The sequence below is a fragment of the Leuresthes tenuis genome, unplaced genomic scaffold, assembly GCF_036924035.1.
Source record: "Leuresthes tenuis unplaced genomic scaffold, fLeuTen1.0.hap1 SCAF_10, whole genome shotgun sequence".
Lineage (NCBI taxonomy): Eukaryota > Metazoa > Chordata > Actinopteri > Atheriniformes > Atherinopsidae > Leuresthes > Leuresthes tenuis.
Genome location: NW_027325364.1, coordinates 15355198 through 15377991, shown reverse-complemented (window position 1 = coordinate 15377991; position 22794 = coordinate 15355198). Strand labels below are relative to the sequence as shown.

At 42.1% G+C, this 22794-nt stretch overlaps 3 protein-coding genes across 4 annotated transcripts; 2 read left to right on the top strand and 1 right to left on the bottom strand.

Annotated features, from left to right (window-relative positions):
• The first annotated feature begins 338 nt into the window (after positions 1-338).
• upp1 (uridine phosphorylase 1) lies at positions 339-5947 on the top strand. Of its 2 annotated transcripts, none has more exons than XM_072394369.1 (8): positions 339-549; positions 806-847; positions 1682-1793; positions 2122-2280; positions 2411-2525; positions 4716-4925; positions 5026-5172; positions 5264-5947. In XM_072394369.1, the coding sequence occupies exons 2-8, from the start codon at positions 810-812 to the stop codon at positions 5413-5415; spliced, it is 933 nt and encodes a 310-aa protein (XP_072250470.1). In that variant the 5' UTR covers positions 339-549; positions 806-809; the 3' UTR covers positions 5416-5947. The 2 variants fall into 2 exon arrangements, with proteins under 2 accessions (XP_072250470.1, XP_072250469.1); XM_072394368.1 differs by having other exon boundaries at positions 340-549; positions 796-847.
• A 785-nt stretch (positions 5948-6732) lies between these two features.
• On the top strand, positions 6733-10887 carry stmn2a (stathmin 2a). The gene is made up of 5 exons (XM_072394362.1): positions 6733-6866; positions 8599-8694; positions 8867-9039; positions 9130-9321; positions 9421-10887. Exons 1-5 carry the CDS (start codon positions 6848-6850, stop codon positions 9478-9480), a joined length of 540 nt encoding a protein of 179 aa, XP_072250463.1. The 5' UTR covers positions 6733-6847; the 3' UTR covers positions 9481-10887.
• A 983-nt stretch (positions 10888-11870) lies between these two features.
• LOC140315695 (hairy/enhancer-of-split related with YRPW motif protein 1-like) lies at positions 11871-13929 on the bottom strand. The gene is made up of 5 exons (XM_072393288.1): positions 13750-13929; positions 13553-13625; positions 13376-13459; positions 13153-13234; positions 11871-13054 (listed from the first exon to the last, which is right to left on the bottom strand). The coding sequence occupies exons 1-5, from the start codon at positions 13833-13835 to the stop codon at positions 12447-12449; spliced, it is 933 nt and encodes a 310-aa protein (XP_072249389.1). The 5' UTR covers positions 13836-13929; the 3' UTR covers positions 11871-12446.
• Positions 13930-22794: the final 8865 nt, after the last annotated feature.

Below are 22794 nucleotides of genomic sequence, written 5' to 3'. Positions count from 1 at the left end.
GCATCATCACTGTTAAACATTTTAATGTATTAAAACTTTTTTTTTATTTAGGGAATTACAGGGGACTAATGTGCTCTGCAGGTATTTAAAAGCTGAACTATTCAAAAAAATGTATCTGTCATAAGATGTTTGCACCGAATAGTTTTGGACCGAGCTTGAATGAATTGGATACTCCCTCCAGAAACATTAATCATGAGTTTGACGCCTAATGACAAATCGCCAGGCCTCTGTGGACATTGTAACGACATGCTGTGGTTTCCTCTGCGGATACCACTAGTGAAGTATTGCACATCTGCCGTTTAGTCACCTCTGTACGTGACAGACCGGGCATCTTACAGCCAATGAGTGGCCTACTACGCTCGTGACGTACCCATACGTCGTCGTGGGCCGGCGTTTCATGTTCTGACTCGACGTAATTTTCAGAGCGAAATTAATTTGTGAAAACGTAAGAGACAGCTGTGACGGGACACCTGTGAAGGGCAAAAACCTACTTGTAGTTTATTTAGTAGCTTTTAAAAACGCCGACTGTTCCGTTGGCTTACCCTGGAGGTAAATATGAAGTTAATTACCTCTTTGCCGTGTCTGTTTGCGATAAAGTGCTGTGCGTGCGCGATGTCTAATCTATGTCTGTTTGAAAATGTGTGCGGTTTTACCAGCGGAATTTTATTTGTGGCTGGCTGCTGGTCAAATGTATGGATAAGCAGAGGTTCTTTTCAGCAGGTGCTGTTTAGGGTAGTTTTTCATTGTGTTTTTTAAATGATTTCCTGGTCTCCGAATAATGATGTTTGACCGCAGCTTGTTTCAGGAAGATGGATCCAAAGGAAGACAAGAAAAGCGCCTCCAATAGGTGAGAAGTGCCTGTTAAAATGACCATAAACATATTCAGTCATTGGTTTGTTTAACACAGAAGCTCACAGCAGTTTACATCACAAGGCTTTTCTGGAAACTGCCGGGTTTGACAGGATCCAAGGACGTGACCTTTTTACCGAAGCTGTGAACAGAAATGGCTTTTTTCCAAACACATCATCCGCTTTTTGTCGCTCAACAAAAATATTTATGACACAATCCAGCCACCCACCACTCTTACAGATTATTATTCAAATAATTTGACGTTATAAAGTAAACTGAAAAGGAATCAGTAACTTTTCTTTAATGAAGGATGCCGTTATAACATGACTGTAGACGGCATTACTTTTAACCAAGTTGCCTATAGGCTACCTCATGGACTGGTAACTCTGGGCATGTGCTACTGATAAATACTTTATGGAGGTATGGTCACGCGATGCACTGTAAAATATTTGAACAGTAAACGTGTTTTTTTTTTGTTTTTTTTTATTGTTCTACAGATCCTGAAATTAAGGAATGGGTAGCCCACTTCATTCAGTTTCCACATGATTCCTTTTATTTGATCAGATTACCCGGATTTTGTTTTAAAAGCCTAAATAGACTGAATAACACGGGGTTAAGTGGCAGTGTGTGTGTTTTGGATTGACTTGGTCACCTTTCCAGGTTTAAGCTGTCTGAAATACTGCCAATATCACAGATCTGTTCATTGTATAAAAAAAAGAAAGAAAAAAAGTGCACAGATGTTTGGATTTAGTTTGATTTAGATTTTTTTTTAAAAAAAGAAAGACGAAAAAAAAGCTGTCTGTCTGATATCTGCCCCGTCTGCTTCTTACAGCCCCGTGTGTGTGCACAACCCACACCTGGATGCACTGACAGATGACATCCTTTACCACTTCAGCCTGGGAACTGGAACCCATAACCTACCAGCAATGTTCGGTGACGTCAAAGTAATACATTTGACTTGATTTGTAAAGGAAACATTCTCTTACTGAAATATCAAACACGTCATTTGTTGTACTTTGTGGCTGCGGCAGTCTTTCCACTGCGCGGTCTCTCTGAAATGATCACAGTTATCATAGATCAGAGTAGCATCCAATTAGAATCGGTTATTACGACTCCGTGAAGAATGAAATGCTGATTTATTGTCGTTCAACAAGCTACTAATTGTTATTGTGGATGTGCATGAAAATCAGATTTCATACCATGAAATCAGTGTAACTGCAACCCTCACGTGTTTGCTAATGGAGAATTTGTTGTGTTTGTTTTATCTTTTAGTTTGTGTGTGTCGGGGGCAGCCCCTGGAGAATGAAGTCGTTCACTGAGTACATTGCTGCTGAGCTTGCTTTGAAAGACCCCAGATCAGAGTATCCTAATATCTGTGCTGGAACAGATCGCTACGCCATGTACAAAGTGGGCCCTGTACTCTCTGTCAGTGTATGTAACAAAGTTCAATTTATCGATTCACTTTTTTCTGACCGGTGATGATTTCATTTCAGAAATGGATTTTTCAGATCTTGTGATGTAAGACGAACTTGTGTGTGTTTTTTTCCTTTTATTTCTGCAGCATGGCATGGGAATCCCATCCATTGCCATAATGTTGCACGAGCTAATAAAGCTCCTCCATCACGCGCATTGCACAGATGTTACAATTATACGCATTGGGACATCGGGAGGAATTGGTATGAATATTTATTCCCTTATTTATTATCTGCAGTGGCAAGAAAATAACCATGAATACGTTGGAAGCGTTTGGTTTCCAGCATAGACTGATCATTTTATAAGTTGTGTCCTAAGTTACAAGTAAAAAATTATATGAAATGCCCACAGTGCTGCATGTTTCCCTTAAACAAGTTTAGTTTTATCAGAAAAAAAAGCATGTCTTCCAGTAACATTGTAGATTGTCTTGTGTTTTCAGCGTACATCTGGCGCATTGATATGATCATTTTTAAATAGCCATAAAACCAGAGTGCGTTGAACCATACGCTGTGGTTTGCAAATGACAGACTCACTCTAATGATTTCTTCAAGTTTCAGCTGTTTATCTTTGGTTCTGTTTTATTTTATTATGTAGAGTTGCCACGCCACTGAATTATCTCCACTTCTGGAAAAACTGTCTGCTGACTCATTAATGTCGAAACTGAATTACTTTGAAATCTTCCCCTGCTTTGTGTAAAACAGCTGTTGATCAATCGCCTGAGATCTCTCTTTTTTTTTTTGTATAAAAGATGGTTTGCATCAGGAGATGCTTCTTGTACACAGCAGCGTCAGACTCTTAGATCTATGTACCACCCACACCTCCAGGTTAATCCTCAGGGGTTCGCAAAAAGCTTTCACTGAGAAGTTTGACACATTCATTATAGACAAGAAGCTTTTAAGAGTTTTACATTATAGTAGCTGATTGTGACAAAATGCAGGCGCTTTAGCTCGGAGAATAGACCCAGACACAGGTAAAAGAAGAACATGCTCATTCACAACTGTGGCAGACAAAACTGAGTTCAAAGTTGATAAGTGAGGCTCAAAAAGAGGCATGGAAAACGGTTGATGGACATACAAAGAGTGACAGACCAGTGGTATTTAAACTCATAAGTTAAATGGAAGCATGTGAGCAGGAAAGCAGAGAAGAGCAGAACAAGAACAATTTATTCATGAAGAAAAATATTTTCAAATGGTTCACTTACTTTTCTTGCCAGTCTTGTAATAGTTCTGCATCTGTTTACATTACTAAATGCCACTTTAACTGTGAATCTAAGTTTCAGGATGTTAAGAGAATCATAAATGGACTTAACATGGATTGATTTGCAAACTTAGAACAGTCGTAAAACATACAGAATAAGGTCCAGCATTGTCCTCCTGGTGTAACCACAGATCTCCCAGGTAAGACAAGACGGTAGCATATGTCTGCATTAATAAAGTCACCCATCACTCATATGTTAGTCATCAGTGCCACAGACACTGTGATGAATCCCAATAATCATCATAGTTGTTGTTTTTATTCCCCTCTGTTGAGAACAGCCTGGATATATGGCATCCTCTTTGAGAAATGCACACTTCAGCTTACATTTCTGGATGCAACGGCCAACTGTGTTAAGTGAAAGCGGTTTTCTTCGCTACGTCTGAGCCCACGTGGCTATATTGACACAGTCACATGATGGTTTCTTATGCAGCACTGCCCAAGGGCTTGAAGGTCACACGCATCCAGCTGCGGTTTACAGCCTTGGCCTGTACTCAGTGAGATTCTCCGGACCGCCATAAATCTTTCCACAATGTTATACGCAAAGATTCTCAGTTAGAGTTTACAACAAATTGTCCCAAAATCCTTTAATGTGTGGGGATGGGGGTGTGTAAAGGATCTGTGGGAACAGCACAGATGGACACTCGCATGTTGCCATAAATGGACCCAAAGCCTTTGAGGGATGCTCCATTTGTAGCCAGTCCTTACACATCACATCACGTCACTAATGCAGATATAAGATTTGTTGCATATTAGAATTGTTTTCTGGAAATGAGGTTTGTAAACTATTGGTGGGTCTTTTTGTAATTGTACTGAACGTTCAGCATGCCTCAAAGCCTGTGGTAAAAATTCGATTCAAGCAACTATAATTAAACTAGAGCCTGAAGTCCACCGTCGTGTTGTGGAGAAAAGAGTAAATGGGAATTTATTAACAGGAACAACATAGAAACATATCACATGGCAGCATACACAGAGTTCCCAGCAGCAACAGTTTGTGAGATCCTCTTACACTTCCTGAAATCGTTCTGTGCGTACACAGCAAATTTAGAGGCAAATTTAGAGAGAATTTTTGTGTCATGTATAGCAGTAATTTGAGTGTAGAAATTGAGTTGATCTCTCTTACCCACCCGCCCCCCAAGGACTTGAGCCTGGCACTGTTGTCGTCACCAAGCAATCTGTGGATGCCACCTTTCAGCCCAAGTTCGAGCAGATGATCCTGGGACAGACTGTGGTGCGGAACACCGATCTGGACCTAAGCCTGGCCGAAGAGCTGTTGCAGTGCAGCAAAGAGATGAACCAGTTTGAGACGGTTATAGGCAACACCATGTGTACGCTGGATTTCTACGAAGGTATAAATTGTGATGCGCCGACAGGTTAGGATGACATTTGCGCACATTTTACACAGCCTTTCATGTTCTTTCCATCTTCTCTATCCAATCGAATGCTCAGGGCAAGCCCGTTTGGATGGGGCCTTCTGCTCCTACACAGAGAAGGACAAACGGGACTACCTCATGAAAGCCAGAGAAGCACAAGTCTGCAACATTGAAATGGAATCGTCCGTTTTTGCTGCAATGTGCAAACTGAGTGGCCTCCGAGGTAAGAAAACACAGAGTTTCAGTGTCTCTAAAAAGAATTGTACACTGACACCTCTTTGAATTTTCTAACACGCTTTCCTTGTCGTGTGAAGCGGCCGTTGTCTGCGTAACCTTACTGGATCGACTGAAAGGAGATCAGCTGAGGAGTTCTCCGGACGTTCTTCACAATTATCAGAAACGACCTCAGATGCTGGTTGTTGACTACATTAAGAAGCAGCTGAAGGCCAAAGCAGAACGCCGCTAAGTCCAGTAGTTGCACTGGCATGCAAGCATACATTAAATCCACAGTGTCTTCGAGTCAGAATCAAATGCTGAAATCAGGATATATCAACTTTTAACTGTTTTTTTGTTGTCACTCGCTGCTGCATGCACACATTGGAATGTTTTCACTTCCATCCATTCTTTTTTCTTTTAACGACACCTTATATTTATACATTGATGTTGCTGTAGTTGATTTATTTCAACATTATAAGAGACAACAATGCACTGCTTTGCTTTTTCCATGTATTTATTTCTAATGTATTCTAATTGAAGCACCAAATGTAAAAGCCCACTGAATATGTCTAACCTAAAACAATCTATTATTTGATTTGTCTCTGATCCTTAAAGCTTGAACGTCACGTCCTTTTACAGAATCTCTTCAATTAGATATTTGTTGAAATACGTCTTGTTTTATTAATGCTCACAGAAGGACATGGATATTGATCTGTTTTTCACATGTTGATGTTTGTTATTTTATTTACTCAAAAAAAAAAGCTTCTTTGTCAGAATGTAAATGACTATAAATAAAGAAATCTGCACACCGATCATTGTTATTCATTTTGCATTGGGTTCATTGAAGTAGCATAATTCTATAACATAAATTTGTGATAATCATAGACACACGTGCGATACTGGAGGCTTGTCTTCATGTGAGTTGTTTGTATCAACGCATTATTCCTGACTGCATCTAAACGTGATATGTGCAAATCACCAGTTAAACATCCGTCAGGATCCCTTACATCACCAGCCAACATTGGCAGTCTGTCTAAAGATCAAGTAGTTTATGTGAATATATGCATTCGTGAGCATAATCAGTATCGTATCAGTGAATTTAGACCAATATCACTGTGTTCACCAGCACTTCCCGTGAAATGGTTGACGTTCATGTTATTTTGTACTAACATCATATTCTTTGCGGGTCAACACTGACATGATCCTATTGTTAGGATCGAGTTTTAAGGTTTGACTCATACAAAAACGTGTCAAATGCTATTTTTGTCCAGTAATAGTCAATTATCTGCGACGCCACACGTTTTGTTGAGGAGTCTGTATGAGCATCGGCACTTTATTCTGAAACTGTACGATACAATCTTTGAAATTATCCAAATTAGACCTATAGGCCCATTTTTATTTCATTAACTCGGCCCTAATTATATATCAAGTCCTGAGCCTGGCCAGTGGTGCTGTGTCTGTGTTTTGAGCTTGAAGTAGTCTTCAGCCCACACTGGTGGATGCTGAACGACGTTCTGCGCGTCAGTGGATAGAGGAGGGTCTGCCTGCGCGCTCCCGAGCGCGCTCCCTTGCTGTCTGCTATCCGATCCAAGCCCAGTCTATTCGCTGACTCAGTGCCTTAAAGAGCATCACCGTCGACCAGAACAGAGCCACAGCATCCTCTGCGGACAAATACATCAGCCATGGCCAAAACAGCAACCGGTAAGCATATTGACACGGGTCCTTTCTGAAATGATGGGTGGATGAATGGATGGATGGATGGATGAGTGGATGGATGGTTGGATGGTCTTATAATATGTGCATCCTTTCTATGTCGGCCCTGTAGTATACCGGCTGGTGGCCACACTTCTGTCATGGCTCCATGCTTAAATGTGATCCTTTTAATAATCAAAACTAAAATTGAATGATTAACCCCGTGATTTCAATTCTCTATCGCCCGTGAGGTTATTGTCTCAGAACCCGGGTCTGTAAATCATAGCATCAACAGCAATACAGCATCAGCATCCTCTGTCGTTAGATTACTAAAATGTCTCCTTTATTATACCCTCCTTCTGTGGTTTCATGTTATATCGAGTAACAGTGGATATTCAGACAACATGGATGGCCACTGAGAGCTTTATTCATCACGCTCCACCTGCGGTTCATGCAACAGCGGCCCCAACATGCAGCATAATGCAGACGGACCCCACCCAAGATGCTGAGCTGCCGATCATTTAGCCGAGAGCAAAGCTGACAAGGCTTTATGTCTCTGTCTTATGTATTAGTTTGCCGTGATATTATCCTCACAGGTCCTGCTGGCCGTTTTAAAACGTTTTTTCTTTTCTTTTTCTTTTTCTGAAACGTGATCAGGCTTGTTTCTCTTTTATTCACGTATTGTGTCGCGATTTACTTAGCAGAAATGCATCATTTGCATTTGCACAAAGAACTGCAATTCAAGACAGTTATCCATTCGAGTTAAAACACTGATATTTACTGTCTTCTTTTGTTGGGTTTTGTACATGAACAAGGGAACCAGAATGTATCATTAGCTGCTGTAGTAGGCCAAACATCCAGAATATTTGTTTTGTGGGTTTGTTTACATAGCTTTAAACATTGTCTTTTTGTGAGCATCCCATTTGATCATTTTTAACTGTAAGATGTGCCGAATGGCTTCATTAGGGCATACAGAGGTATACTGAAGTAGACAAATGTATGTTAAGATGGGAGTCAGGCCAGCCCTGCAGCAAGGGGGCCGCTTCTCACACTGGCCTTTGCAGCAGAAGGTTTAGCAGCGCCGACAATCTGTAGCCCTCTCATGAAGGAGCCCGGTGGGCACTTTGTCAAAAATGGGAAGGACATGACAAAAAATTGCAGGCAAGATTCAAGAGAGGCATTCCAAAGGAATAGACGAGAACAAAGTCCAGACCATTACAGTGAAAACACAATAAGAAAGGCAGAACATGGATATGTAAGTGGTTTTTTTATTATTGTGTCCCTGTAGCACCAAGGAAATCGAAAAGGTTGACACAGAGACCTGCCTATTTGGCGGCTCCTCTGATTCAGACTGCAAGTGGGTGCTGGACGAAGCAGTTTTTGTTTCCCAACTCAAATGTCTTATTTCAGTATTTTTCTTATATATTTCTTATTAAAGCAAACGTCAGTGGTTGTTCTACTTCTCTCATGAAACTTGGATTACCAACAGAGCACCTTCATTTGAATACATAATCAGTAGATTGGGAAGTAGATCCGTACATTTTTTATTCTTTGAATTGATTCTTGTTGCAGTAGTGATCAAATGGTACATAGTTTATTGAGCAATCTCCTGTTTCCTAATTTTGTAGAACTGTGAGTATTAGCAAGTATGAACTTGTTCTTTGATTCAGAGGACACCTTAGTCGGTTACTATTTTGTCTGTTTAAGACACCTGAATGCGATGTTGTCTTTTTCCCTACAGCATACAAAGAGAAGATGAAGGAGTTGTCCGTCCTCTCCCTCATCTGCTCCTGCTTTTACCCAGAGACTCGCAACAAGCTTGTATGTGAGTTTGAAGGTATGGATGAGCTCAAGCATTGATTTTTGATAATTGTCCCACATGGATGTTTTTTTTTCTGGGGGAGGGGGTGCCTTGGAAATGAAGGCATTAATAATTAATTGGCTGATTTGTTATAGGACATTGATTTTTTTATTTGGTGGCATCATTATTGCAATTATCTGATTTACAGACATGGAGGTGAAAGCTATAAACAAGCGGGCCTCTGGACAGGCCTTTGAGGTGATTCTCAAGCCTCTGTCTCCAGTGTCAGATGCAGCCCACAACCTCCCCTCACCCCCAAAGAGGGATATCTCTTTGGAGGACATTGAGAAGAAACTAGAGGCTGCTGAGGATCGAAGGAGGGTGAGTGTTTTTCTTTGTGTCAGTGAGTGGTTGAAGTTAAAATGATCTGAATGAATAAATGGCTGTGATTATTTCTGTTTGCATGTTTAGTACCAAGAGGCTCAAGTGCTGAGGGCTTTGGCAGAGAAGCGAGAGCACGAGAGGGACGTGTTGCTAAAGGCCATGGAGGAGAACAGCAACTTCAGCAAGATGGCTGAGGAGAAGCTCCAGATGAAGATGGAGCAGATCAAGGAGAACCGTGAAGCCCACCTGGCAGCCATGCTCGAGCGCCTGCAGGAGAAGGTGAGAGCTGCAGATATCTCCGCGGTAGCCTGCGTCTGCGGAGGGCATTGTTGACTTACTTACCTGATGACTAATCATTCTCTACCGTTTTGTGTTCAGGAGAGGCACGCCGCTGTGGTGCGCAGGAACAAAGAAATGAAGGAGGAGCTGGTAGCATGAGCCTCACACAAGTCCAGATTTCTGTGGTCCATCCATGTCCCTCCATCCATCCTCGCCCTGCCCTCAACCTCTTCGAAACAGACACTCTACCCCGAAGGCCGAGAGGCCCAAGGACCTCACCACCACATCACTGCACACCTTCTCACCAGTACTCACGGTTCTCAGTATTATCAGTGATACAACCATCAGTTACACTCTTTTGAGAAATGAACGGATCAATTGATTTTAGAGAGAACGCAAGAACATGACTCTTCATTACTTTTCTTTCTATCTATCTATCTATCTATCTATCTATCTATCTATCTATCTATCTATCTATCTATCTATCTATCTATCTATCTATCTATCTATCTATCTATCTATCTATCTATCTATCTATCTATCTATCTATCTATCTATCTATCTATCTATCTATCTATCGATCTATCTATCTATGTGAAGTACATGCAACGTTTTGCTGTACTGCACTGTACATTTTTTTGCTTTGTCAGTGATTATTGTTTCAGTTCTTGAGATTTGACTCCACAGCCGTTTTCTTGTGAAAGGTCTAAGTGTTGTGAGTTGGCAGGTAGATGGACAATTTGCGGCGTTTCTTGATGATGTCATGATAATGATGTTTCTGTGTGTTTTGTGAAAGAATGATAGTTGGCATACCTACACCACAAACTGCATAAGATATGAACGTATCGCATCTTTATCTCCCACATGCACATCTTCTCATTCTCAACACGCACGCTTGGAACTTAACAATAGGCCAAACCCACAGAGTCATTAAGCGTCCACCTCCTCTGAAATGAGCTTGATATTGAACTTGATAGGTGCTTTATTGTTATTAAGAATGTCTTTGCCCAAAGGGAGCAACTGTTTGTACACTTGCATATTCCCATTTATCCTGACAGCGCCATTTTTCAATAAATCCATTCTTAGCCAAATAAATAGCTCTGCTACAAACAGTATTTGGAGATGAATCTTACAAATTTATGAATGTTATGACACTTTTCTCGGTATAACGCATAGTGTCTTGGACAGTGGAATGTGCCGTTGCTCCCATCTTGATATTGATAGTGTGAACATAACGTATGTCTGCGTGGGGGTGTGTGAATGCAGATCTACCTTGAGGCATCATTAGCATCTTCTCTCTTTAGGGGATTAGGTAGAGAATGGATGCGGGATGCTTTACATTCAGCACACTGAACTAGTCTCTTTTTAATATTCAGTATACCACTGATATCTGCCTGCATCCTCTGCTGCTTGTGTTTCTCCCTTCATATATTTCTCTGTGAAAGCTTTGCTGAATAAAGGTTTGGGGGTTCTGTGAACATGGCATGCACCATCTAATACTTTTCTGTGTTTAAACACAAGCGGAATTTTAAAACTGCCAAATAAAAGAACCAGTTATCTACACAACCTGAGACTCACAGTCTTCCACGGCTTATATGTATGTTATTTTCCAGTCTAATGTTAATTCATTTTATATACAGCCATGGGTTGTCTCGTTTAGGGTTGGATTGATGCAAATGGGATGTTTAACCAGCAGGTGGCAGTGTCAGATTTACTTGGTACTTGGAAACCATGCTGGATCTTTATCTTCTCAAAGCAAGCCAATAGTTCAAAATGGGCCAAATTGAAATACACGAAAAAGTGTAATTAAAATCGCTAAAACTGCTAAATCACTAAAACACTGACTGTGGAACTGCTTACGATCTGCCTTTCACTTACTGACACTTCACTTTTCCAATGAAGACAGTAAGAATAATTCATTACTAAATCCATTAGGCTTAAGTCCTCAGGCAGCAAATTAAAGATACAATCACTGTCCCACCTAAGCCTGAGGTGCAGCGGGAATGGATAAAACTGAGCCATTAAAACAATGAACACTTAAAAACCTGTGGAGCAGAAACGGGACCCGGGAGCTGAGCAGTGATTTATGGGTCCAGCTGTCTCTGTGTTGTTGTTACTTAATAACTGCTTTCCTCCAATGTCCTCATCCTGTTCACACTATTGTCTCCGTTTCAGACCAACCCAGGCTGGTGAGGTCAGGGCAACATTGTAAAGGATTTCCTCTGGCTCTTAATGATTTCCTGGGTATTCATAAGGGCAACAATGCTTTTGGATTTGGTTACTTAACCTGGCACACGGTAAAAGAATTGCCTTTCAGTCAATAACCAGGACCTTATTAGCTCATGATTAACTTCCACAGGAGTGCAAAAATAATGCATCTGCAGATTATATAGAAGATATGTTCCGAACCAGCTTGACGGGAGTCTGTTCCAAAACTCTTTGTAGTGTAAATGTCGAATGAATAGCTCTCTGTTCAACATTTTAAACCTATAACACTTGGAGCAGCAGCTGAAAAAACACATCGATTTATATCCATGTTTTATGCATTTTTCACTCAATTTATTGGTACAAAAATATTACAAATAGATAGACAAATGCAAGATTCCAATTCTCAAGTAGTTAGTTATCCAACTGTGCAGCATAAAATGTGCATTTTCATTTCCACTTAATTTTGAAATCACTAAAAAGAAGCTGATCAAATAAGGCAACGCTACATCATGTTAAATGCAATCATTTGTGTAAGACAAATGCTTAAATTTCAGTAAATGATCTATGAAGTGTTACCTCTAAATTTGTGCGTACAGTACATCTATTCGAGGCCAATTCATCGCATCTTTATATCAGTCCTCAACCTGGAGGAAGTGCAGGCTACCTAAATTAGTTTTAATTCAATCAATAACATAACAAAATCATTTCAAATTTCTTTCTTGTTAAAAGTAAATGACATGCTGAGAGGAAACTATATCCTCTTGCAACTTCTCCCACTTATTCCTTAATAAAATAAAATCACTTTTCTCTGCTCCCAGTGGTTCATTGCTAAAAACAGTTGAGCAGGCTGTCCCGCCTAAAGACTGTCTGTGATGCTGGGCACAGCTCAGCTGTTGCCTTCAGTTCACTGTTTAGCGTCAGAAGGCCCCAATCTCCATGCCCCAAGGCCTGTAAGGCTTCGACATGGTGGAGGAGGGACTCACTGTGCTGACGGCTGTGGGGGACATGAGAGGGAAAGCGCCAAAAGAGAGGGGGAAGGCCGACAGCGAGGACAGGGATGAGACGAGCGGTGGCGAAAGCTTGGATGTGGGCACAGGCAGAGTGAGGGATAGTGAACCATTGGAAGACACCCTGAGGGACTCTGTGGGGGGCATGACACTGAGTCTGGATGTCCCAGATGCTTCAGTGGAGGAGGAGGAGGAAGATGAGGAAGAAATGGAGGAGGAGGAAGAGGGTGGGCTGCTACCGCTTCTGTCCCTCCTGCCCTGAGGGTGCTGTAGAAGGAGGTGGTGGTGAAGATGGGCAGGGGTAGTCCCGTAGGCAGAGCCCCAGGCTAAGTGTTCCAGTCCAGTGTGCACCTCCCTCTGAGAGGCGAAGTTGCTGAGGTGGGACACTAAACGTACACGTAGGGAGTCTGTGCTGTCCCGACCCTCCACAATGCTCAGGTAGCGGGCCGTCTCTGCCAGGCACTCTCTGAAGCCCAGGTTGCGGTAATCCTTTGCAAGAGCATGAGCCTCAAAGTAACCTGGTAGGAGAGGAAGCAGAAAGTGTTAATAAGCATGTTATTTACAGCATTGTATTTGCATTTACGAATTATGATTTTAAAACACAAAATATATTCACCTTTCCCACCCGATGCATGAAGCATCTTCAGGTGGTCCACTGTCATTTGCAAAATTTCAGCTTTTTCCAACTTCGCTGACCCCTGAGAGAATATAGAAAGAAAATCACCTTGAACAATAGTATTCTCATTCAGCAAGCCAATATCCTGCAAAGAAAAAAATAAGGGGGAAAAAAAGCAGTATGTATGCCTGTGAGGCAGGAATAAAAGAAAAACATAGACTACCTGTTTCTCAAAAGCACTTGGCACCAGTCTTCTCAGCTCTGACAGACTGTTATTGATCCGGTCACGTCTCCTTTTCTCAATTATCTGTTGGAAGAAAAAAAAATCAATGAATAGATAGTAAACATCTGTTAAACAGAAGCGCGAAACTTGGGTACAAATCTCAAGACTGCTACATACCCCTCTGCGCCTTTTTCTGGCTTGAACTTGCGTGGTGGTGGAGGGTGACATCGATCCGTGAGAATCGAGATGACTGAAATTTAAAGCAGTAATACAATCTTATAATAAAAACACACACAAAAAAATAAATAAATAAAACTTGAAATGTAGATTTATCACACATCGCTAATAAGAATGAATATTAGAGATTGGCATACCCATTTTCGTCACCGCTGTCCTTCTCCACTTCAATGTTATCGTCCAGGTCGCTGTCCGATGAGCTGTAGTTGTGGCTTCGCTTCATTCTGCTTTGCAGCGTGCAGCGATGAAGACGCTTCTTTCCCTAAAGCTCCAGCAGCGCACTGACAGCAGACCGGTCCCAGAAGCAGTGTGCTCATCAGACCTGCTTCGGCTGGGATTACTTTCACACCGCGGAGAGGGGGCGGGGTGTCTGGAAACGTGTAGGCGGTGCTTCACAAGATTTGAACCAATTACAGTCAAGCCGACACATGAGTGACATGCCTGGCGTTAAAAAAAAAAACAAAAAAAAACTTGTGAAGGTGAAATGTTGAACCTGATCCAAGAAATGATCATGTGAAGCATTTAATTGGTGCATTTAAAATTTCGGCTTTGCCTTTGGTCTTATTTTCTGTGAGAGCTCAGATTGGTAGACTTCTCCTGGCCATAAGTTTCTAGTTTCCTCGCTGAGGCCCCAGTTCTTGATCAGCAGACCCCATCATAACTAGTAGCAGGAGCCCTCCTCTGCTGTGGCGTTGTTGTTGGAGTTCGTGGTCTGAGTGTGTTGTTCATTGTCTGCTGTCAGCTGTGTACTTCCACAAAACCACCGATCAGCCGGGAGGCTCCACAAGTCAGTCAGCGTTGCCATGCTCTCTCCCAGGAAACTCCCTACCCTTCCCCCTCCACCTCCTCCCTGCACACTGCAAGCAGGTCAACTGACTGGCACAGGCGGATCTTCCCAGAGAATCGTTGGGAAATAGGGGGAATCGGGGGAAATAGTCATCTCTCCGCTCTGCAGTGAGAAAAAGAGACGGAAATGTTTGTAAAAGCTCAAGCTACAACAACATTCAAAGTTACTTTAGGCATAAGAGGGAAAACAAAAGGTGAGCAGGGGTCAAAGTAGCCTATATAAAACAGGCACTATCAGTATATATGCTGCACTATGTAGCCCGGCCCTTCTGGCGTTTTTCTTTATAGATAACTATGACTCTTATTGACATATATATGTGCTTTGATTAGTTAAATTAATCTGTTTAATTAAGTTTTATGTTGTTTAAAACCAGTGATGGAATGTTACATTATATTAACTCAAATACTTCAGTGCACTTAGTTATTCAACTTTTATTGTTTGCTGCTTTTACCAAAATAAATGATCTTCCATCACCTTGTTGGCAGACATGTTTGGATGAAAGGTCTGGGAAATTACTTGAGGTTTGGATACGGTTCCTGCGCTGAGCCCGACGCGTCTGTTAAGGCTATCAGTGGAAGCACAACTACACCCCCATGTCATCCTCCACAACAGCACCTTGTTGAGAGGCAGCTGTTTCTCTGCTCCGACCATCAGTTGTTAACTTGGTGTCTTGGGAACTAGGCAAACGCAGATGAGAGCTTGATTCACGGGAGCAACTGCAGGCCAACACGTTGTGTTCCCAGAATGTCAGAGGGATTTCAGTGGTGACAGACACAATGTGCAAGCTCCAATCAGTTCTGTTGATGCGGTGAGCGTGGATGAGTCTCCACACTATCCCTTTGACCTCCCTTTGGTCCGTTTATAGATCTTAAAGTGTGTGTAATCGCGATTGAAACCTACATAGGCTCATGTGATCGCCATGATGTAGGCACAAACCATTCACACCTGACTGCCAAGGTCCTCCACATTACTGCTGACATTCCTTTGGCTCATTAAATATAATTATGATTTGCCTGCCAAAAACCTCAACATTTCCCTTAAGGCATCAAAACGTTTTCCTCGGCCACCAGTCCACTTGTAGTGACAGTGGATGCAAACACTGTAAAAGGCCTGAATGTGTGTTCTATTTTAGTTCATTTGTGTGTGACTGTCATGGATTATCTTTACATTGGATAACTCCAGCAGCATGCCAACCTGGCCGTTGCTTGTGGGCTTAACTCTGCATCAATTCAAGAAACTGCTCTCGAACCATGTGCCAGGAAGCTAAAAGGTATAAGCAGGCATTTGTTTGAAACTGGCGTGTGCCCAGCTGCCTTCCTCCATCTTCCCTCAGGTTTCCCCGGGCGACTCTTTGTGTGCAAGAGTGCGGCCTGAGTGTGCGCTGGGGTGTTTGCGTGTGTTTACATGTGTGTGTGTGACTGAGGGTGTGTGAGTGTGTTAAGGAGGTGCTGTTTCCCACAACCCTGATCTAATTCTGTGGTAACTCAATCTCCGTGTGAGCGCTTCCCGGCGAGTGTTCTCCCACCCGTCGACAGTCTCTCCCTGGCTGGCTGAGTGTGTCTGACGGAGGCCGGCTCAGTCCCCACGGGCCCCCCTCCCCCTCTTGCACCTCCTGCCTCCGTACTACCCAGCCTCCCATCAGGATTGATTTACTGTGTCAACCGTTGTGGCTGTCGGCAGCAGCGACGCTCACAGCTGGGCCTGCATCCTGTGTGCACACCATCCCGACATCTTATACCTGCCACTCAACAACTGCTGCAGTGGTGTTCGTATTTTGTGGGTGTGGTGAGGAGGGAGGCATTTGTACAAGTGAGATAATTTCCTTGATCATGTTTTAACATGATTAATCTTTCAACCTTGCTGCACATATACCTGAGGTATGACATTATGTAAGGTAGAGAAAATGCCACCCATGCTGGTCCTAAATAGACCATCCAACTGGGGGAAATGTCTCCCAGACAGCCTGCATACAACAATGTTATCCTATAGGCCACAGCTTCCTGTCTGTCCCTTCTCGCTCCAGTCAGCACCCAGGCGCTATATTGGGCAGGGACCACACCAGGCCTGAGACCCATTCCCACCTTCTGACCGTAATACACCCGCCTTCTCATTCTTTACTTTCCTGCCTTTGTTGGCATCTACTCTACTTGTGCTTTTTGGATAGGTAAAGCCAAGGAGGATATGTTGACTTCCTTGTTTCTTTGTTTAGCCAAAGTTTTTTTTCTTTTTTTTCTTTTTTTTGTTTTTTCCACGGGTAGCTCCTCAGGTCATCACACTGACACCAGCATCTTAGTGCCAAGCTGCCCGTTATAGGATCTGGAGACAAATACAGCATTTATGCCTTTGTTTTGAAATAAAGGTGCAAACATCTTTTTGTTCATAAGGTTTACCAGTACGCTGCCCATTACCAGTTAACTTATGCAAGTTCACAATAGTGGGAAGGCGGATCACAAGACTGGTTCCCAAATAAGCGCAACAGGAGACAGCACGTGATGTCCTCTCAGAGAAAGGAGGACCATAGAGCAAACTACTTTTAAGGCCACACATTGTGCTGCCACAGGAAAAACATTGTTTGCATATCAATGGAGTGTGTGTAAGAGTGTGTTTTTGTATGTGTGTGTTAGGGGATTTCAGGCTTTAATTGAAATGTATCCCCTGGTTTAACATCACATAGAGAATATCACAGACGCTGACCACGTGAATTATTTGTCAAGCTGTAGAGGATGATGTAGAACGTGTGTGCACGAGGTCGTTCAAGACCAATTACTGCCGGTTTCAGATCAAGTCTGGCTGAATGTTGTGAGCAACTCAAATGATTTTGTGTGTGTGTGTGTGTGTCTGTGCAGTTTTCTTATTTGCCTGTGTCAATTTGAAAGAAAACTATATTAGTAACGAGTATAAACACTTGAATTTTCAGATAGAGAAAAGACACAAAAAAGGGCCAATTTATGGTACCACAAGTTTATGAAAAAAAAATTCTGTCTTTTGAGAGCCGGCTTCTTTCCCAGTGGATGCTCTGTGTCAGCTGTCTGCTGTGCAGTAAAGTACTGCTTTCCCAAGCTCTGACCTGTGGGAAAATCTGTTGTGGCCAGTAATTGATTCCGCCCTGCCAGCCCCATTACTCTCCACTGCAGTCAAACTGCCAGTGATCTGCAGAAAGCCTGTTAGCACAGCCCCTTTACTCTTTCCTTCCCTCTCCACACTCACACGAACATGCATCAGATTCCCAGCAAGTCCTAATGTTAGTTTCATCATTATTTTTGTATGTCTCTGCAGATTTCTCCTATGCTATTTTCTCCCTGTTTATAATACATGAAAAAACGCTGGCAGGCCGTGTTAAATGTAAATAAAAACAGAACGTAATGATTTGCAAATCTCATAAGCAAATGATCAGATTTATGATCAAAAACAGAACATATCAAATAGTTTTTTTTAAACACATGGCAGCAAAAATTGGGACAGGAAAGGCTGAAACAGTAAGTAATGGATTAAATTAAACAGTTGGAGGAATGTGTTATAATTAATCAGGGTAACTGTCAACAGGTCAGTAACAAAAAGAGCATCTTAGGGAGGCAGAGTCTCTCAGAACAGCACAGCTCCATAATAGTAGAGTCTGGGTGCTGAACTGAAGATTTGGAACGTATTGAAATGCAAAATATGACAGAGAAGACCCGGAATGGTTGTGCTGCTTGAATCATATAGCAGATAAAAATGGCAGGACATTCTGCTCCCAGAGGTCCAGCAACTGGTCTCCTCAGTTCCCAGCAGTTTACGAACTGTTGTTAAGAGATAAAGAAATGCAACAGAGTGGTAGACGACGCCCAGCTTTTCTTGACATCGCCATCAAATTTGAGATGAGCTGTTATCTTTGTTCTGTTGTGAAAATTAAAATGTTGTGATATTTGCAAATAATTGCATTCTGTTTTTACTTACATTTTACATTTCACACAGCGCCTCAATCTTTTTGGAATTTAGTTTTTTTTTTGGATCATCATGTTGTCTGAGTGAGTGCATAGAGACTGCACATCATTTTCTTTAGGTTTTAGCAGCCCGTGTTAAAAAATGATATTGTTATACACACACCAGTGGCACCTCTATATGTCATTTGAAGTTACTGAGAATTTGAATCGTTGTAAGGTTAGAGAGCGTACGACAGGGACACAGTTAATAATATTCATGTACTGCTTTGAAACGAATGAATGTGTTGAGAGCAGCACGGAAAATCTCCCTGCATGTGCAACCTCTCCCTCAAAGTTAGTCATGAAATATTAAGTGCAGTCATCTGCTGAGATGGTTGACTTGCTTGCTACTGCCTAACATGTACCACATGTCTAAATAAAAGTAAGCACTCCCCCTTCCAATTAATCTTCAATTAGGGGCTCTGCTCTGTGCCTTTGCATCTGTGTTCCTCAGTCTTGTACCAGCAGGTGTGTGTGTGTGTGTGTGTGTGTGTATTGGCAACAGCGAGGGGACAAAAGCATGTTTTCTCACACATTGTATATTCACATGATGACTGTAACTTCTGCTCAAACTGTTCCCATGGCAACACTTTGAACCCAGCCTATTTTAGGCTTTAGTAGAATAAGAGACATAGAAAATAATCACTCCTTGTGAGATGCAGACAGACGTGAGTGGCCTCCAGCCGAGTGATTTATCAGGGATTCTCATGACTCTGGCAGGCTTTATATAACTACCAGCTGAGGGATGCACTTTCCCATATTGTACGGGGTCAGGAGGCCACCCTCAAAGCACTGTGGCAGTTGTTTTTCACACAAGAATTCCTTCCCACTGTCTGGTGATCTAAGAGAGCATATAAGAGGAGTGGAGAACTGTATACTATGCATCACTTTAGCTCCTGGTGAACCCTCCACCCACTGCACTCTGCACCCAGTGATTGTACCCGATGAACAGCTCTTTCCCTGCATTGGCAGAACAAGCCGCTTCTCTGTGAGAGGCAGCCCCCCCCCTCCTCCCTCGACTCTCCCCCTCCAGCCCCACTGTCGGTGTGCTGCAAACCAGAAGCCCGAGGCGCAGGGAGCGTGTGGGATGAAGGGATGAGAGGGAAGATCAAAGCAGAAAGCATGAAAAAGCTCAAAGCACACAAGCATGAGGCACCTCCCTGACCTCTACACGCACACACACATACACACGCGCTCTTCATCCTGGCTACGCAGAATGGCCGGCGCCCACCCTCTGGTTACCCCAGCAGCCGTGAAAAAAGGCGAAGAGAAGAGGGCACAGCGCACAGGTCGTGTGAGCCTTTTAGCAGATGCTTTGGACCTGCTGGGGAGCCTGACCTGACGTGATGCCCCCTGCTGGTGCCAGAGGTGTGGCACACAGCTGCTCCATGTCACTCCACAAAACTCGGAAACACATCTTGTTGTTGTTTATTTCACAAGTTATTGTTTTGATAAAAGTGTAACAAGCTTTTTTAAACATGAATTAGATTTTTTTGTGGATGGTTAGATTTAAATGAAGTGGTGTTTTTACTGTTGTTTGTGAAAATCTGAAATGATGAGAGATGTCAAGGTAATCATCAGTTTAAAAAGTTCCTAAAGAAAATAGTGACTTGTTTAATGAATCAAAAGTTTCTGGATGTTTGATTAAAAAATATATATTAAATATCTGTGAGATTTGTTTAAAGAAGTAAACAGATTATGATAATTTCTGCTACAATACATGACAAGAACAGCCAAAACCTTGAATTTGTCCCCTACCTCCTACAGACATGATGGAACTGAGAGGTCAGTAGAAAGAGGGGAAACAATAAAAATGATCCTCGAACATAAAGGGAAAGTGAAAATGAATTTCATTATCTGGATATATAGTGTCTCACTGTCCAAAAACATGAATGTTAGGTTAATTGGTGTCTCTAAAAAAATGTGTCCTAGCAGTGAGTGTGAGAGTGTGTGTGGTTGTTTGGCTCGTTTAACTCTGTGTGGCCCTGTGAGGGACTGGCGACCTGTCCAGGGTGACCACGACCCGACCGATGGATTAAAGTGAGTATACAAAATGGATGGATGGATGGATAGTGGTGAATTTAATGTTTTGTATCTTCTTTTTTTTTTTAACACATCTATAGCCTTTGAAGCGCAGCCCCTCTGCTGGATTCTCACACACTGTCCTATCGATTTCAAAACGATCAGCTGTGACCCTCATTTTACCTGCTGGCATATGAAGATCTGGTTTGCAACAAGCCAATTTAGACTTGCAAGCTCCTCCTTGGCCCTGAGGATCGTCTCTCCATTATTCATGAGTGATCAGGTTGGACCCTGGGAACAAGCTGAACGAGGCCCTGTGTCAATACGTAACACTGGCCACCACAATGGGCTCTGCCTCCAACTACACTGTTGACAGACACCAACACAAAGGAGCTGAAAGGGGTCCCCCTCCGTTCTCACACACACTGAAGAATGAGTCAGTGTGCTGCCGCTCAGAGCTGTGTTTGTACAGTATATACAGCTTTTGTTCATGGTCACTGTTCTCCCATCAATGGGGGCTGAAGTGTTGATGAAAACCAGGAGGAAGGGACTTCTCTGTGGATGCCAGAGCGAGTTCAGGTTCATTAGACAGGCTCTTCGCCTGCTGGATGGCACCTGTATGTACACAGAGAAACCCCAGCTGACAGAACAACAAGTAATCGGCTTACTGAATTGGTAAACAACATTCCATGATAGGCTATGATACAGCCCGACCCCTCTGACTATCACATCATTACAAGCTGTCATTGAAAGTAATCAATTATTGATGTACGGGGACCATGAAACCAAATACTGAAGCCATGTGACAGTCTCATTGATGTCATTCTGTTTTCCATACATTGATTTCAGCTTGTCTGTTTTCATATAGATGGCCACTTTTCCATTATACATAAAGCACATATCTACCCTGATAGAAACATGAAAGTGATTCCCAAGTGTCTTATACCCAAACTCTCAGGACTAGATATCATAACATTACATTATGATGACATTAACTACTCTCCCTGGACAATATTGCCAGCTCACGATTTGCTAGCAGGGCCACGCAAAACGTGAAGGACTCATCCCACCCCGGTCATCAGTTTTTCAACCTGCTGCCCTCAGGCTGGCACTACAGGTCACATAAAGTCAGGACAAACAGGCTCAGAGACAGTTTCTTTCCCAGAGCCATCGGCACTCTAAATATTCTGCAAATAAATCCAGAAATCTGCTAAATAAATATTTGCAATACACTTGGCTAGTGCAATTATGTTTCATGCTTTTATTCTACTTTGTATTTTATTGTTGTTTTTCTTTTGTACATATGCGGTACCAAACAGAGCAGTGCTCCAAATTTCATTGTATGCAAAGTCATTCAATGACAATAAAGGCTTTCCATTCTTTTCTATTCATTAAGAAGTGACTCTAAAAGAGAATATCTTCTGAGATTTTCTATACCAGAGTAAACAGGATAAAATGGGCTTGAGTCACCTATATTTCCTGACAGCAGCTCCATCACTGATACCTTAAGACCAAGAGTTTACTGTTTCTGTTTTAACTCCAGTAAGTTACCTATCACTCAAGGAGAAATTAGCTCATCATTGACAATTACTTGTTGAAAATACTTGCCCCATTTCACCATCAAACCTCACTTCTACCTTCATTTATCGGAGGGATTTTAAGAACCTTTCTTAACCACATATTGAGTGCTTTTCAAATCATTTTTCTTTTTCAGTTCGTGAAAGAAGCTGTTAAACTAATGAACGGTGGAAGGTGGCAGCAGGAAGAAACAACTCAATCCTTCTGCGTAAATATGTCACAGTATTGGATTTGAGCATCTCCGATAATTTCTTTCATATTCTTTTCCACTTTGATCTCCTTTAGGCCCTCATGAATAATGTCAACTCAATGAATAATTAAAATAAATGGGGATATTTGTCTGTATTTTGTTGTTTCATGAACAAAATGATATGACTTGCACAACACAGGCCTCCACAAAAGGGTCTTAAAAAGAATTTATAAGAAGCATTTACCTATTCAATTTGTTCATTTTTCACATACCTAATCCACTAAAATTTCTTCTGTAAAGGTTTGAGACTCCTTAAGGTGGAACCTGCTTTCTTTGAAATGTAACCTTAACACACATGCCAACAGTATGTTTACTGCGTAGTTTTGTTTTGGTTTTTTTTTTAATATGGGCATATTTGTGAGTATATTTACACATAAAGATATTCTAAACCCAGAAACCTGACGAAATGAGGGCAGCGAAACCTAGATTCAGCAGGAAGACTGTGCGGGAGCTCTTTTAAACAAAAGAAAAATATATACAATCATTTCAACTAGCATCAATAAGACAACAGTGGTGTACTTTTTGT